Source organism: Leucoraja erinacea, chromosome 11, assembly GCF_028641065.1.
Source record: "Leucoraja erinacea ecotype New England chromosome 11, Leri_hhj_1, whole genome shotgun sequence".
In the NCBI taxonomy this organism is placed as follows: domain Eukaryota; kingdom Metazoa; phylum Chordata; class Chondrichthyes; order Rajiformes; family Rajidae; genus Leucoraja; species Leucoraja erinaceus.
The window spans coordinates 24,557,062-24,574,212 of record NC_073387.1 but is presented as its reverse complement, the minus strand read 5'-3'; the positions used below and the strand labels follow the sequence as shown (position 1 = coordinate 24,574,212).

General features: G+C 51.9%; 1 protein-coding gene across 1 annotated transcript; it reads right to left on the bottom strand.

Moving 5' to 3' along the window:
- Positions 1–466: 466 nt before the first annotated feature.
- On the bottom strand, positions 467–13,805 carry mat2b (methionine adenosyltransferase 2 non-catalytic beta subunit). The gene is made up of 7 exons (XM_055642876.1): positions 13,649–13,805; positions 7,757–7,951; positions 5,968–6,082; positions 5,080–5,232; positions 3,245–3,438; positions 2,797–2,910; positions 467–1,281 (listed from the first exon to the last, which is right to left on the bottom strand). Exons 1-7 carry the CDS (start codon positions 13,709–13,711, stop codon positions 1,111–1,113), a joined length of 1,005 nt encoding a protein of 334 aa, XP_055498851.1. The 5' UTR covers positions 13,712–13,805; the 3' UTR covers positions 467–1,110.
- Positions 13,806–17,151: the final 3,346 nt, after the last annotated feature.

The window sequence follows — 17,151 nt, the reverse complement described above, 5'->3', positions numbered from 1 at the left end:
CTTACTGAGGGAGGGGAAGACGCAGTGCCACAACAAGCCCGGGAATGCCTAGGGAAGTCCGGCCCCGGCACCTGGGGAAAGAGCGGTAGGGAAAGGCGAGGGGACTGGATTCTGAGAGGGACCGACGCCGAGACGTTTGGCAGGACACCCTTTGGCCGGTCGTTCTCGGCTGACTTGTGGAGAATTTTCTTTATTGACCATCCGAGTCTCCAACCTGCGCCCCATAGGGCTGGAGCTCGGCACTGCGGAACATCAGAGAGGGTGGACTATCAGCTGGGCGATGAGCAGTGGCGCCGCGGGTGGGGGCCTGATGGACGGGCCGCGCACATGGGAGAGAGCGGCCGGTGTAGTCTCACTGCCAAGCGGGCTGGCTACAGGCTGGCGAGAGGAACCCCGACCAGAGGCTTGCGACTGCGAGGGGAGACACGGAGAAGCATTTACATTTACATCTCACACCCCCCCCCCCCCCCCCCCCCCCCCCCCATAGGTTCAGATGCGCTGCATTCGTTGGAATGGGGACATGGACGGGGATTGTAGCGAGGTCAGAGGGTAGTCTACACTGAGGGGAGACGGAGGCAGACAGAGAGGGCGGGACCATCCGCTCCTCACTTACACAAGCAGCCGAAGCAGCCACTGCCAAAGCCTTAGTTCTGGCGCCGGGAGAGGGGGGCGAGGGGGGGAGAGAGGAGTGTTGACCACTGCACAGGGCAGCAGAAGGGCAACAGAGTGGGCGTACACTCTCTCTCTCTCTTTCACTGCGGACGGCGGTCAGGAGCGGGCTGATAAACCCTGACCTGCAAAGGGGCGAGAGGGCAGGGAGCTCCGACTGTCCCTGGGGCGAGTGGTGGGTGTGTCAGTGTGTCTGTCTCTGTCAGTCCGTGTGTGTCTGTGCACCTATGTAGGTGTTTGCATGTGTGCGTTTGTCTGTCTGTGCCTGTATGTGTTTTCGTGTGTCTGTCTGTGCCTGTCCATGTGTTGCGTGTCTATCTGTCTGAGTATGAACGTTTGTACCTGTCTGTGTCTGTGTATGTGTGACCCAGACGGGCCATATCCATGGTGTGGCAGTGGGTAGCCGGTGCAGCCCCTCCGGCCACCGTGCCGCCCTACTGGTCAGTGGAAGACCGTCTGCTGCCACTGCTTGTCCCGCAGGAAGGGCCAAAGGCAGCGCCTCACACCCGCCCGGAACGGCGTCCTGTGCCCCAGCCCCATCCTCTCCAGACGCGAGCAGTCCAGGCGGCAATCCCGCGGCCTCGCTGTGCCCTGGGCTGGGGGCTCTGTCACCTGGGGGCGGCAAGGGGGGAGAGGTAAGGAGCGAGGTGTAAGGAGGGAAGGAGAGGGGTATGTTGAGGGGGGGAGGGAGGGGGGGGGGGGGGGGGGGAGAGGGGGAAGGGGGGGGGGGGGGGGGGGGGGAGGGGCAGAGGTGAGATGAATGGCCCGTCAGAGATGAAAGCCTCAGTCAACGGCTCAGTATCGCACGACGCTGGGGTGAGGATGGGATGTCACCACCCCCCCTCCTTCCTAAAACCACCACCACACAGCTCATAACGCAAGTGTCGCAACCGAAAGGAAAGACGGAAGGAATTAGTGGAGGAAGAAACTGCAGATGCTGCATTAAACCGAAGATAGTCACATAAAAGCTGGCGTAACTCAGCGGGTCAGGCAGCATCTCTGGAAAAAAGGAATAGGTGACGTTTCGGGTCGGAACCCTTCTTTAGACACTGTCTGAGAGATGCTGCCTAATCCGCTAAGTTACTCTAGCACTTTGTGTCTATCTGCGGTTCCTTCCTACACACCTCATTCATGTTCGGAACAATTGACAATACTTTCTTCAATCATGTGCCCCAGGCACCCTTTCCATATCCCACACCATTCTAAACTGGAAAGGAGATGAACAAGGATGTTATCGGGTTTGGAGGCTTTCAGCCATAAGGCGAGGATGTAGGGGCTGGGATCTTTTTGCCCTGGAGCCCAGGAGACTGAGGTGATCTTATCGAAGAATATAAAATCAATATTGGAATAGATGAGGAGAAGGCAGGAGAATGGGGTTGGGAGGGAAAGAATTACTTGATCGGCCAAATGGCCTAATTCTGCTCCTATAACTTATGGACTTAGCTAGTCTTTTCCCCCAGGGGTAGGCTGAAAGTCTAAAGCTAGATGGGTCAGTCTAGGGTGAGATATAATAGGGACCTGAGGGGCAACTTTTTCATTGCGAGGGTGGTGGGTATATGGAACGAGCTGCCAGAGGAGGCAGTTGAGGCAGGTACTATAACAACATTTAAAAGACATTTGGACAGGTACATAGACAGGAATGGTTAAGAGGGAATGCAATAACAAGAAACTGCAGATGCTGGTTGATAACAAAGATACACACAAAATGCTGGAGTAACTCAGCGGCTCAGGCAGCATATCTGGAGAATGTCTGATGAAGGGTTCCGACCCGAAACGTCGCCTATCCATATTCTCCAGAGATGCTGCCTGACCCGCTGAGTTACTCCAGAATTTTGTGTCTGTCTAAGGTTTAAAGGGATACAGGCCAAACGCAAGTATTTGGGACTAGGGTAGATGGAGCATCTTGGTCAGCATGGAGGAGTTGGGCTGAGAGACCCGATTCTATGCTGTACAATCCCATAACACAGGTACATGGATAGGAAAGGGATATGACCCAAACGCGGGCAGGTGGGACTGTTTCGGTGCGGTGCTATGACACATCACGGCACTGCACAGGTGCTACACAGCAAGGTTTCCAGCGGGGAACACTGCAGGATGCAGCGCCAAACAATACCCACACACACTTACCGGGCGCAGGTGGGCATTGGGGAGTCTGAAGACGTCTGCCATGGTGCAAGCCATCTGGAACTTGGTCATCTGCTCATTGCCAGACCAGTGGAAAACCCCACTGACCGAGGAGTCCTGTAGGGAGGTATTCCGCATCAGCAGAGGGACCGCACAGTAAAGCAAAGATTCCAGTTGTGATAGTTTACAGTCAACTGTTCTCCCTCTCCCCCCCCCATCTCTCCCCCTCGCTCGCTTCCCCACTCCCACCCACCTCCCCTCCCTCTATCCCGGGTGGGGGAGAGGGAGGGGATCGGGGTTGGGGCTCTACACCCACAGGTGGTGCTCGGACAGCTGCTGACACATCAAGGCACCTGGATGGGGATTGAGTGATGGGGGGGGGGGGGGGGGGTGGGTGATGGTATGGGGTGAGTGACGGGGTGCGAGCGTTGGAGAGGGGGGGGGCACTGACCTGTAGCCATCGCTCGGACAGCTGCCGGCACACCAGGGCCACATCGGCCACGTGGGTGGGGTAACGTTGCTGCCAGTGGTCTACGCTGGCCATCCGCTCGCACCCCTGCACTGGCCCGAAGAGGATGGTCACCGCACTCTCGCCCAGCTCCTCCACCGGCCCGTACAGCACCGGCACTCGCAGCACCGCTGCACCTGTGGCAGGGAGAACAGCAGTGAACCCCAGGGAACGCACCCCATAGTCTCCCCCAGACCCAGGCGCCCCACACTCTCCCCCAGCTCCTCCATTGGCTCCTACAACACTTTGGTGCCGGGGCTGGGAGATCAGGAGTGACCCCTCGGGCTCACCTACCCCATGCACACTGACCCCAGGTCTCTCCCAGCTTCTCCGCCAGCTCGCCCAGCACTGGGAATCACAGCACCACTGCACCGGGCGCAGCGCGACTCTGGTCAGCAGCGACCTCTGCAGTCTGTCCGCGTTTTATTATTTTTCTGTCTGTGTTTAAATGTAGTTTTTGTTATTTTTTGTTGGGGTGTGTGTGTGGGGGGGTGGGGGTGGAAACTTTTTTAAATCTCTCCCTGCACTGGAGACCCAACCTTTTCTCGTCGGGTTTCCGTTGTCGTTGGGGCCGCAACGAGGAGCGGCCTCCAACAGGAAGAAGCCGGGACTCTGGTGGTACGACTCACCGTCACCGTCGCGGAGCTGGCCGAGTCCGGAGCGGGTGGAGCGGTGGAGGAGCGCTGCTGCTGCTGCTACCGGAGAGTCGGAGGCTCCAACGGCAGGTCTGTGGACGGCGGCACCGGGAGCCCGCGGCTCCCTGGAGGGAGACCGCTTTTCAGGGCTCTCGCAACGGCGACTTACCCCGCCCGAGTTGCGGGGTTGAAGAGCTCCTGGAGCGGGGCCTAACATCACCGCCCCGCGCGGCTTGGAATGGCCGCGGGACTCTGCGAGCGCACGCCGGGGGCTCTAACAGCAAGACCCGGTGTGCGACCTCGCACCACCCGGCGTGGCTTTAATGGCCGCGGGACAATCGCCATCGCCAGCCGGGGGCTTTGACTTTGACTCTGACATCGGGGGGGGGAGAGTGCAGTGGAGAGATAAGTTTATTAGGCCTTCCATCACAGCTATGTGGTGGATGTTTATGTTAATTATGTTGTGTCTTGGGTCTATGTGTTTGTAATGTATGGCTGCAGAAACGGCATTTCCTTTGGACCTCAAGGGGTCCAAATGACAATTAAATGTATCTTGTATCTCACCTGCACACTCCCTGACATATGTACCCCACAATCACCCCAGACCCACGCACCCCCCTCACAGCACTCCCCCAATCATAACCCCACCTGCCAAGCCAGTCCTGGGGGTCAGGGCCCTCTGCTAACGATAGCAATGCATAAGTCACTCCCATATTGTGTGTTTCCCACCCTCTCCACACTGCATCTCCACCCCCCCCCCCCCACATCACCCCCCCGCACCTTCCACTGCAACACCCCCACCGATCAACTGCACCTCCAACACCCCTCCCCTTCACAACGGTGGTGGGGCCCATGACCCTCAGTTAATGATGAACACTCCCCCCATTGCATGGACTCCTCCCCCCTCCCCCTACTGCACCCCCACCCCTCCCCGCACAGCAGTGCCGACACCAGGACTGTCAGCTAATGATGAACACGGGACAAGGCATTCCACTCACCCCACCCCCCCTTCACTGCCCTCACCATCCCACCACACCCCCTCCCACAACTGCTTCCCCTCGCAACCCACCCCCCTCCACAGCAGTGAGCAGTGCAGAGTGCTAACGGTGACCACTGCTCAAGACAGCTCTGCTCCTGCCTCACCGGGGTGATTGTGCAAAACCTGCTTCTCCCCTTCCAGCTTGGTTTTGCCGTAGAGGTTGAGAGGGTTTGGAGTGTCGCCTTCCCGGTAGGGAGGGTGTGATCCATCGAATATATAATCTGTGCTCAGGTATATCATGAAGGCTCCGATTTCAGCTGAAGGGACCAGAAAAATGCTTTAGTTAATAACTATTTTTGACTAATTGGTTCTATTGACATAAACATTTGGTTTTAGAGTCAGAGTCTACTTCATCTGTAGTTCATGTTGCGTTGGGAGTGCAGCCATATAATCCCTCCCACCGTGTCCATGTCAATCATCGATCACCCGTTCACACACGTTCTATCTTATTCCACTTTCACATCCATACCTTGCACTCAAGACACCCACTACCCTCTAGGTAATAAAAATCTTGCTTTGTAAATCTCTTACAAACTTGCCATCTTTCACCTAAAATCTATACTCTCCGGTATTTGACAATTTCATCCAAGGAAAAGACGGACTCTCTACCTTATCTACGCCTTTCATATTTTATATACATCTATCAGATCTGCGCTCAAGTTTGTCAAATCACTCCTTATAGCTAATACCCTCAAATGCAGGCATCATTTTACAAAGCCTCCACATCCTGTAGTGGGGCAACCTGAACTACACATAATACTCCAAATGCAGCCTAATCAAAGTTCCTATAAAGTTGCATCATGACTTCCTGACTCTTATATTCAATGCACCGACCAATAAAGATGAGCATACTGTCTACTGATGTTGCTACTTTCAGGGAACTGTGGACTGGCACAGTCAGATGATAATTTGTACATCATCAGAACGAGTTGCCCAGTCGGTCAGCGGCTGACCAGTCAGCGTGAAGTAGCCAAGGCCACGAGCTGTACTACCTGCTTCCCTGGCGAGGCATCCCGAGCTGCTGACGTTCAGCTGCCTGGCGTAATCGGGCCGGTTTTCCACCACGTCTGGTCTTCGCTCTGCTGCGCAGTGAACGACAACCTGCGGCTGGAACCGATGAACACAAGAGGCCAAGTCAGTGTCCAGACTGTCCCTCGTATACCCCCTGAAGGTGACCCTTCATGTTTAACCCCATTTTATTCTTCATGGAAAGTATTCAAGTGAATGAAGAGGGTCCCAACGCAAAACATCACCTATCCATTCTCCAGAGATGCTGCCTGACCCGCTGAGTAATTCCAGCACTTTGTGTCTTTATTGGTAAACTAGCATCTATATTCAAGAGACTTGCCCAGTAGTCTAGGCACATAATCCAGGAGTTGAGAGGTTATGGTACAAGCTGGCCTTGTGTGGGTCACGGTGCCAGGTTTGCTACTGGGCCTGGCCAAGTTGGCCATTCATGCGTCATGGCACCAGGCAGAAGAGGGCTCTGCCCGAGCCCACTGCCTGCCCCTTTTCCTAAGTTACATCTGTGCCTGGGTGTCCATGGAAAAGAACACATGGTATCCACAGGCACGATGGGAGGTTTCCGGGACCATTGGGCACCGCGGGGGATTGACTGTAATCTGAATCAGGATTGTAATATAGTAAATTGATGTTTAAGTGTAAGGAATATTATGGTGGGCAATTTGTTATAGTGCAAATAATTCAATAAAAAGACAGTGGAGCTCTCCCTGCACCATCCCATCACACTCCCAGGGTCAGACACAGTATGAAGCTCTCTCTACACCATCCCGTCACACAGTTCCGGGGTTAGACACAGAGCGAAACGCTCTGCACTATCCCTTCATACACTGCTAGATGGACTGGCTTCTTTTATTTGAACATCATAGCAGTGAATTTCCGATCACACTATTTGGGAGAAGCAGGGAGGCTCCTCCTCGATGTTTAGTTTATTATTGTCACATGTACTGAGGCACAGGGAAAAGCTTTGTTCTCGTGTGCTATCCAGTCAGCAAACAGACTAGATATGACAATAATCAAGCCATCCAGTGTACAGATACAGGATAAAAGAAATAATGTTTAGTGTGAGATAAAGTCCAGTGAGGTCCAATTAAAGATAGTCCGAGGAGCTCCAATGACGTAAATGGGAGATCAGGACTGCTCTCTAGTTAGCGAAAGGATGGTTCAGTTGCCTGATAACAGTTACAAACCATCCCAGTCTGGTGTTCCAACACATCCTTTTTCTTCAGAGATGTTGCCTGACCCACTGAGTTACTCCAGCACTTTGTGTCTATCTTTGGTATAAACCAGCATCTGCAGTTCCTTGTTTCTGTGGCACTGCCATTACGCTTGCTGGTGGGAACTGTGGGCAAATTGGTCATAGCCTTCTCCAATCTACAACTGGCCCTGGCGTGCTTTCTTGTGAAAAGCTCTGCAGAAACACACCCCTCTCCATGAGCTGGCACATCCCCTGATCACACACCAGGAGCACTGCAGGAACAGACCAGTGCAATGCACCGCCATGTTGTGTACTTGCAGGTTCTGCACATGACGTGGGCTATCCCACCATCCACAACAGCCTCTGACCTTCTCACTCTAGGCTCTCCAACTCCCCCCCCAAAAGTAAGTACCCCAGAACAATGTCCACTCATCCCCGGCCCAGACGAGATGTGCCCCCTCCCGAGCCCACACACAGCAGGGACCTGCGCCTTCCCTCCATCAGCCCCATGCACCTCTGTCCTCAGGACACTCAGCAGCCAGTAGAACCTCTAGGCCCCGCACCTTAACGTCTTGTATGATCCTCCGCACGGCCCCTGGGTCCAGCAGGTTCACTGTCTCGAACCGGGGCCGAGCCCTCCTGTAGGCACAGCCCACTGCATCCCAGTCGTTCTCCAGGAACTCCTTGTGCACGGCCCGGCCCAGTAGTCCTGAGGCTCCGGTGACCAGTACCCGTCGGTCGGGAACATATACATCCTCCTTCAAAACAAGACTACAAAGGTCAGTTCCGGCTGCAAACAATAGGCAGGGGTGCTGTCGCCAGCAGTGACCGCCCCCCCCCCCCCCCCCCTCCTCAGTCCCCACCAGCGAGATCCACCCCCAGGCAAACATATCCTCACAAGGGTGCGCAAATAGTGTGTATACATGATCATAAGACATAGAAGCAGAATTAGGCCATTCAGCCCATCGAGTCTGCTCAGCCATTCCATTGTGGCTGATCTATCTTTCCCTCTCTACCACATTCTCCTCCCTTCTCCCCATAACCTTTGGTGCCTTACTAATCAAGAACATATCAATCTCCACTTTAAAAATACCCAGCGACTTGACTCCACCGATGTCTGCAGCAATTAAATCCACAGATTCACCACCATCTGGCTAAAAAAACTCCTTATCTCCTTTCTGAAGGTATATCCTTTTATTCGGAGGCTGTGCCATATGGTCCTAGACTCTCCCACTGGTAGAAACATCCTTTCCATATTCAGTCTATCCAGCCCTTTCATTATTTGATAGATGTCATCCTTCTAAACACCAGCAGGTACAGGCCCAGTGCTATCAAACATATCAAGAGTCATAGAGTAATACAGTGTGGAAACAGGCCCTTCGGTCCAACTTGCACACAATGGCCAACATGTCCCAGGTACACTAGTCCCACCTGTCTCCAAACGTGTACTATCGATGTACCTGTCTAATTGTTTATTAAATGTTGCGATAGTCCCTAGTCATCTACCTTCTCTGGCAGCTCGTTCAATACACCTACCACCCTTTGTGTGAAACAGTTACCCCTCAGATTCATAATGAATAATTTCCTCCACACCTTAAACCTATGTACTCTGGTCCTCGATTCCCCTATTCCATTGTAAGAGACTCTGTGTATTTACCTGATCTATGCCTCTCATGATTTTATACACCTCTATAAGATCACCCCTCATCTCACTGCGCTCCAATTTTGGTACATCCGGTGGCACTGTTGATGGCTGCCTCCGCCTGCAGTCTGTTTGTCTTTTTATCTTTGACTTGTTGTTTTTAGTATGCTTAAAATATGGGTTTTTTTTGTATTTTATGTGGGGGAGGGGGGTAAGATAAGGGGGAAAAACGTCCTTCAGTCACTTCCTGGCGAGGATGCGACTATTGATCGCTCCTTCGCCCCACTCCTCGCGGCCTTCCCAACTGGATTGGCGCTGCCTTTCCTGCCGGGACAAGACCAGAGCTTCAGCAGTGGCGGCGCAGTGCTGGATACATCCCGGAGCGGGCGATGCCTCACCTGGGATCGCCGTTTGAGGCTCCGGCGTGTTGGGCCTGCTGCAACGACATCGCGGAGCTGTGGTTTGCGGAGCTCCCAACGCGGGCGGCGCTGACCAACATCGCAAAGTCCTGGGACCTTTTGCCAGGGGCTGCCAGCGTTGAATCTCCGCCCAGCTCGGCCTGTGGACTTCGGGAGCCGTGGATTCCAGTGGGAGGTGGCCGATTCAGAGGTCTAGGCCACCGAGGATGTTTTTCCGCCCAACATCGGGGTTTCATTGTTCCCGGCGAGAGGGCCTGAACATCGGGCCGCCCATAGCGGTGACTGCGGTGGGCTCGGGAGGCCATGACCAAGGGTGAACATCGGGGAACATCAGCGAGGAGGTTGACTGGACTTTGGTTCCTTCCCTCACACTGGGGAACTTTGGTGGCGCTGTGGGGATGTTTGTGTTGTGGACTATTGTGTTCTGTGTTCTTGTTTTTTTTTTTAATTCGTATGACTGCATGGGAAATAGCATTTTGTTGCTCTTACTTGATGACAATGACAATAAAATTGAAACAAATCAAATCAAATCAAGGAAGAGTCCCAGCCTACTCAACCTCTCCCTATAGCTCAGACCCTCGGGTCCTGGCAACATCCTTATAAATCTTCTCTGTACCCTTTCCAGCTTCGCTGTACCCTTTCCAACGTCTTTCCAATAACATGGTGCCTAGAACTGAACACAATACTCTAAATGCGTTTTCACCAACGTCTTTTATAACTGCAATATGACCTCCCAACTTCTATACTCAGTACTCTGATTGATGAAGGCCAATGTGCCAAAAACCTTTCTGGCCACCACATCAACCTGCGACTCCATCTTCAAGGAACTATGTACCTGCACTCCTAGATCACTGCTCTACAACACTCCCCAGAGCCTTACCATTCACCGTATAGACTTCCGAAAATGCAACACCTCACATTTCTCTATACCACTACACCCTCTCTGAAGACTACGTAAAGCAGGTCCTCCCACTACACACCTACGAACGTTTTATAGGGGGACAATTGAGAGCATATTAACCTACGGCATCACTTCCTGGTTCGGGAGCTGCAAGGCGTACGAACGGCACCAACTAGACAGGATTGTGAAGACCTCCAGCAGGATTATTGGTGCTCCACTCCCTTTCCTGCTGGACATATACAGGAAGAGATGTATCAGCAGCCATCTCCATCATCAAAGACCCCTACCACCCATCGCATCACATATTCTCCATCCTGCCAATTGGGAAGAGGTACAGAAGCATTAGCTGCAAAACCAGCAGGATGCTCCTCAGCTTCTTCCCGCAGGCTATAAGACTGATAAACGGACTTTGCCCCCTGTCAAAGTATCGCGCACCAACCATCAACCTGGACACACTGCAGCAGAGCCACTGTCGTGCTGCTCCCGATCGGAACGCCTGTTGATGTTTAGTAGAGAGTAGAGTGTTTAATTTGTTCATGATGCATGTAATTTTATTTCTATTTATTTTTTACTGCACACTGAATGGACACTGGTTGAGCAACGTTTTTTTGTTTCCTCTGGGTATGTGAGTACTCAGGAAAATGACAATAAAGATATACTATTAAATTCCATCCACCATTCCCCAGCCCACCTGCCCAATCGATCACGATCCTGCTGCAATTTTTCACAATCATCTTCACTAGCTGCAATACAACTCACTTTTGTATCATCTGCAAATGTGCTAATCTTGCCATGTACATTCTCATCCAAAACATTAATATAGATGACAAACAGCACCAGGTCCAATACGGAACCGAGGCACACCACTAGTCACAGGGTTCCAGTCTTAGAAGAAACCTTCCACCATCACACTCGGCTTCCTTCCATGATGCCAATTTTCTTTCCATTCAGCTAACTCTCCTTGGATCCCATGCGATCTAACCTGCCAGAGCAGCCTACCATGTGGAACCTTGTCGAATGCTTTGCTGAAGTCCATATATATAGCAAGGATATTTTTGCTATTGAGGGAGTGCAGCGTAGGTTCACCAGGATAATTCCCGGGATGGCGGGACTGTCATATGTTGATAGAATAGAGCGGCTGGGCTTGTATACTCTAGAATTTAGAAGGATGAAAGGAGATCTTATTGAAACATATAAGATTATTTGGACTCGCTAGAGGCAGGAAACATGTTCCCAATGTTGGGGGAGTCCAGAACCAGGGGCCACAGTTTAAGAATAAGGGGTAAGCTATTTAGAACGGAGATGAGGAAAAACTTTTTCACACAAAGTTGTGAGTCTGTGGAATTCTCTGCCTCAGAAGGCGGTGGAGGCTGGTTCTCTGGATGCTTTCAAGAGAGAGCTGGCTAGAGCTCTTAAAGATAGTGGAGCCAAGGGATATGGGGAGAAGGCAGGAACAGGGTACTGATTGTGGATGATCAGCCATGGTCACATTGAATGGCGGTGCTGGCTCGAGGGGCCGAATGGCCCACAACTGCACCTATTGTCTATTATAAATTAACAGCTCTGCCTTCATCAACCTTTTTGGTCACATCTTCAAAAAACTCACATCAGATTCTTGAGACACGACCTCCCACATACAAAACCATGCCTCATACGATAACCCACATCTGCAGCCTCTGTGAGTTCATGTTCATAAGTTATGGAGCAGAATGAGGCCATTCGGCCCATATAGTACAATGCCATTCAACCATGGCTGATCTATCTTTCCCTCTCAACCCCATTCTCCTGCCTTCTCCCCATAACCCCTGCCACCCGTACTAATCTACCAGTTCATCCAGCTGATCGTACATTGCTCCAAAATCTAGAATCCACAGTCTCCCAAGTCTGGATTCCAAATTCTCCTGCAGCAAGTCTATGAGTATCCCAGCAGGAAGAGGATGGATTACTCGTCCCAGAGGAGGAGAGCAGTGCCAACCAAAGATACTATAGTCTTTGGTGCCAACAACACGTAAGCAGGTCTCAAAGGTTAAAGTAATTGCAAAATATCCAGTCCCAGCACATTCACCGCTGCTCCAGGATGCAGAGTGAGACTCTGCCACATCCCAGTGGCCATAACGAGCTATTCCTGAGCCAAAGGCAGAGCTGGACATAGGTTCCAGAGGTTGGGCATTTTCAGCAAAATATTTACATTTAAATCTATACCCATCAATGGTAAACATTACCAGATGCTGAAGTGGGTGCGAGTAAATTATGTGAGAATTATTTGACACATCTAATACAGTGACTACTCTTTAGATTTTAGAGATACAAGCCCTTCAGCCCACCGTGTCCGTGCCGACCAGCGAGCAACCCATACATTAATACTATGCTACACACTAGAGACAATTTAAAATGTCAACAAAGGCAATTAACCAACTAATCTGCATGTCTTTGGGTTGTGGGAGGAAACGGGAGCACGCGGAGAAAACCCACACGGTCACAGGGAGAACCTACAAGCACGATGGGGGTACGGTGGGAGTTGAGCTTTGGGAGTGGTGGCAAATGCCGTGGAGAGATGGTTGAAGAGGGAGCAATGGGCAAAGCTTCCAAAACCTAACAACCAAACTACTTCACAGTGCCGCCTCAACGACATTGCGGCGCTCCCTCACTGACCCAGTCTCCCACAGTGCGGCGCTCCCTCAGTACTGCCCCTCCTACAGTGCGGCGCTCCCTCACTGACCCTCCCACAGTGCGGCGCTCCCTCGCCCCTCCCTCAGTACCGCCCCTCCCACAGTGCGGCGCTCCCTCAGTACCGCCCCTCCCACAGTGCGGCGCTCCCTCACTGCCCCTCCACGGCGCGGCGCTCCCTCACCCTGACCCTCCCACAGTGCGGCGCTCCCTCACTGACCCTCCTAAAGGTGGGGCGCTCCCTCGGTACTGCCCCTCCCTCAGTACCGCCCCTCCCACACAGTGCGGCGCTCCCTCACTGACCCTCCACGGTGCGGCGCTCCCTCAGTACCGCCCCTCCCACAGTGCGGCGCTCCCTCACTGACCCTCCACGGTGCGGCGCTCCCTCAGTACTGACCCTCCCACAGTGCGGCGCTCCCTCACTGACCCTCCCACAGTGCGGCGCTCCCTCACCGCCCTCCCACCGTGCGGCGCTCCCTCACCCTCCCCTCCCACAGTGCGGCGCTCCCTCAGTACCGCCCCTCCCACAGTGCGGCGCCCCTCCCACAGTGCGGCGCTCCCTCACTGACCCTCCCACAGTGCGGCGCTCCCTCAGTACCACCCCACCCTGACCCTCCCTCAGTGCGGCGCTCCCTCACTGACCCTCCCACAGTGCGGCGCTCCCTCAGTACCACCCCACCCACAGTGCGGCGCTCCCTCACGACGGATCTGCTCTCCCGGCCTAGCCCCAGGGCGGGGCCGTCCTGAGGCGGTGTCGGGGCCGCCGGGGCTGGGGATCGGGATCGGGGCCCACTGCTGCAGAGGCCGGGGACGGGGCATGGCATACCTCGACCAGCCGCACCGAGCCCGGGCTGAAGTGAATGGTCAGCTCCTTCTCCTTGCCCACCATGGCCGGGCACCGCTGCTGCCGCTCGGCCCGCCCCTCGCGTCCTGATTGACGGCTCGGTCCAAAGATCCTATGGGGCTCGGCCAGCCTCTGTGAGCCCGCCTTCCGCCGCTGAGTGACGTTGCTTCACACCAATCAAATACTCGGATTGTCAGCCGCCTCTTCCTATTCGCCCATGATCGTCACCTTGGCGATGGGCCGGCCAAACACATCAGCGGACATGACAGGACCCCGCCTTTAAAACTACGTCAGAATGACCGCGCTATAGGCTCGCCCTCTGGACGTGAGTGATGGGCGCTCCACCAATCAGCTCGCTCTCCGCAGCTTTGCACCGCCTGCCGGAAACCTGTTTGCGGAAGATTCACTGCTGCTGCGGGAAACGTAGAAAATAGGTGCAGGAGTAGGCCATTCGGCCCTTCGAGCCTGCACCGCCATTCAATATGATCATGGCTGATCATCCAACTCAGTATCCTGTACCTGCCTTCTCTCCATACCCCCGGATCCCTTTAGCCACAAGGGCCACATCTTAACTCCCTCTTAAATATAGCCAATGAACTGGCCTCAACTACCTTCTGCGGCAGAGAATTCCAGAGATTCACCACTCTCTGTGTGAAAAATGTTTTCCTCATCTCGATCCTAAAAGATTTCCCCCTTATACTTGAACTGTGACCCCTTGTTCTGGACTTCCCCAACATCGGGAACAATCTTCCTGCATCTAGCCTGTCCAAACCCTTAAGAATTTTGTAAGTTTCTATAAGATTCCCCCTCAATCTTCTAAATTCTAGCGAGTACAAACCGAGTCTATCCAGTCTCTCTTCATATGAAAGTCCTGACATCCCAGGAATCAGTCTGGTGAACCTTCTCTGTACTCCCTCTATGGCAAGAATGTCATTCCTCAGATTAGGAGACCAAAACTGTACGCAATACTCCAGGTGTGGTCTCACCAAGACCCTGTACAACTGCAGTAGAACCTCCCTGCTTCTATACTCAAATCCTTTTGCTATGAATGCTAACATACCATTCGCCTTCTTCACTGCCTGCTGCAGGAGCAGATTATAGAGAAGCCATATCTATAAATCTTTGGCCAGGAGGCTCAACGCTGCGGCGGACGGGAACCTGTGTCAGGATGAAGTGCGTAGCGGGGAGCCACGACTCAGTTACCCATGGCTACATCCGGCTGTGGAGGGAGATGATGGGCAGTGGGAGCCTGATATTTTAAAATGTTTTTCAATAAAGTCATAGAGCACGGAAAGAGGCCCTTCGGTCCAACTCGTCCCTGTGAAGAAAAGCCCCATAGAACAGACCCAAGAGACAATCGAGACTGTTTCAATGTCAATAGGGGGGTTGCACATAAGGTCACTGGGTCATAGGGCTTGACGCACGGAGCCGCTCAATCCATCTGGAGGACATCTTCCGGTATATCTTATTAATGCAAGAAACGCGTACTTTCCTACCTGTTAAAAACCGCCAAAATGTTGAATTTCTGCGCTGAAAAAAATTGTGAAAGTCGAGGTAAGTGTGAGAGACATGTACGCAACTTTAAAATTCCAAAAGTGAAGCGAAATGAAGATAGAGAAGCGAGAACTGAAGGGACTACAGCAGCTAGAGTGCTTGGTAAACATTGGCTGTGCAGATATTGGAATTGAAAATATTGGAAATTATCGCGTTTGCTCACTGCATTTCATCAACAGTAAGGCATTATTTGTGTTTTTTCTTGATTCCTTTGGTATCTAAAAATTCTCAGAAGTAATAAATCTGGCTGTAAATTTTTCTTCAGATGCGTTTTCATTTTGTATGTAAAAACCCACGGGAACCATGGGCGATTTAAAAAAAATTTACAGCCAGATTTATCACTTCTGAAACTTTTTAGATGCCAAAGGAATCAAGAAAAAACATAAATAATGCCTTAGTTGATGAAATGCAGTGAGCAAACGGCCAATGTTCGCCAAGCACTCTGTCTGTTGTTGTCCCTTCAGCTCTCGCTTCTATCTACCGTCATTTCTCCTCACTTTTGGAATTTTGAAGTAGGCTAAATGTCTCACACGCTTATCCCGATTTCCATAATTATTACAGTGCAAAAATTGACAATTTCAGCGGGTTTTAACGGGCCCGCTTGGTTCTTGGTCCTCCAAAATATTCCAAATGGAATTTAAACTGAAGGTGGTGAAGGGAGGGATGGAAAGATTTGGCGTAGCGTAGCAACAGTACGGGTCATGGGTCTTGACCCGACTGCCATGAAACCTCCCTATACCGAAATGGCCAAGGATAAATGCCAAGCTAGCCAGCAACCCTTGCACAAAGTCCTTGGAGGCAGTGTCTATAAGAAGATGGGGAATTTTATAGACACACACACCCTTTGGGTTGGTTTAGACATGGGGTGAGATTAGTTTATTGTCACATGTACCGAGGTACAGTCAAAAGCTTTTGTTGTGTGCTATCCAGTCAGGGGAATGATAATACACAGGCCACCAAGTCCATGCCAACCGTTATCCCACTCCCTACACACTAAGGATAAGTCACAGAGGCCAATTTACAAACCTGCATGTTTTTGGAATGTGTGAGGAAATGCAGTCACATGAGGAACATGCAAACTCCACTCAGACAGCACCCAAGGTCAGACTTGAATCTGGGTCTTTAGCGCTGTGAGGCAGCAGCTCTACCAGCTGCATCACTGCCTCCTCTTGCTTCTGATGCAAGTAAATATAGTCTAGTTAGGCTAAGTTCCCGTTCATACACCTGCATTATCCTGCCTGGATAATATCAGCAATACAGGAACCCACACTTTACAAAAATACTAGTTCCCCGTGGATTTCACACAGTTTTCTCTCATGGGCAATTATTTGGGCTTTTATGAGTTATTATAAGTTTTCTCTCATGGGCAAATAACCTGATGTGTATTCAGTTTCAAAAAATTGCCAAATAGACCAAGAATATACTTAGTTGTAACATTTCATATGATAATTACTGACCATCGACAGCTCAGGACTGGAAGTGCCCAAGGGAGTTTTGAGGAATTAGCAAATAATTAATTTGAGGTCGGATCGTCAGGGCGCCGAGCAGCTGTGCACAGTCTACCACCACTTTAATTCTCAATCCCATCCTCATTCTCACCTGCCTGCAGCCTCCTCCACAGTCAATAATGAGGCCCAAGGTAGATCAGGGGAGCCACATCTTACTGTAGCTTTGCAACTCTGGAATGATCACCAAATTCTCCAACTTCAGGTAAACTGTTTCTCCCCATTTTCCATCATCAAGTTTATATTCCTTTCTCAATGCACTTCTTTAAGAATCCCCAGTCATACACTATCCTGGTTCAACTTCCATTCTTTCATTGTCCTGTACCTCCCTCTCAATGGCATGGGCCACCTCCCCCAGAAGGATCAAGTAGTTCAAGCAGCAGTTTATCTCCCACCCATAATGCCAGATCCCAATAAAGATATTTA

Bases quoted from the DNA above. Each gene is read 5' to 3' on its own strand.
- mat2b (XM_055642876.1), bottom strand. From the start codon at position 13,711: ATGGTGGGCAAGGAGAAGGAGCTGACCATTCACTTCAGCCCGGGCTCG. The intron at 6,083-7,756 runs GTGCGGGGCCTA...CATCGGTTCCAG, and splicing joins GGATCATACAAGACGTTAAG to CCGCAGGTTGTCGTTCACTG. The intron at 5,233-5,967 runs GTAGTACAGCTC...TGGTCCCTTCAG, and splicing joins ATGCCTCGCCAGGGAAGCAG to CTGAAATCGGAGCCTTCATG.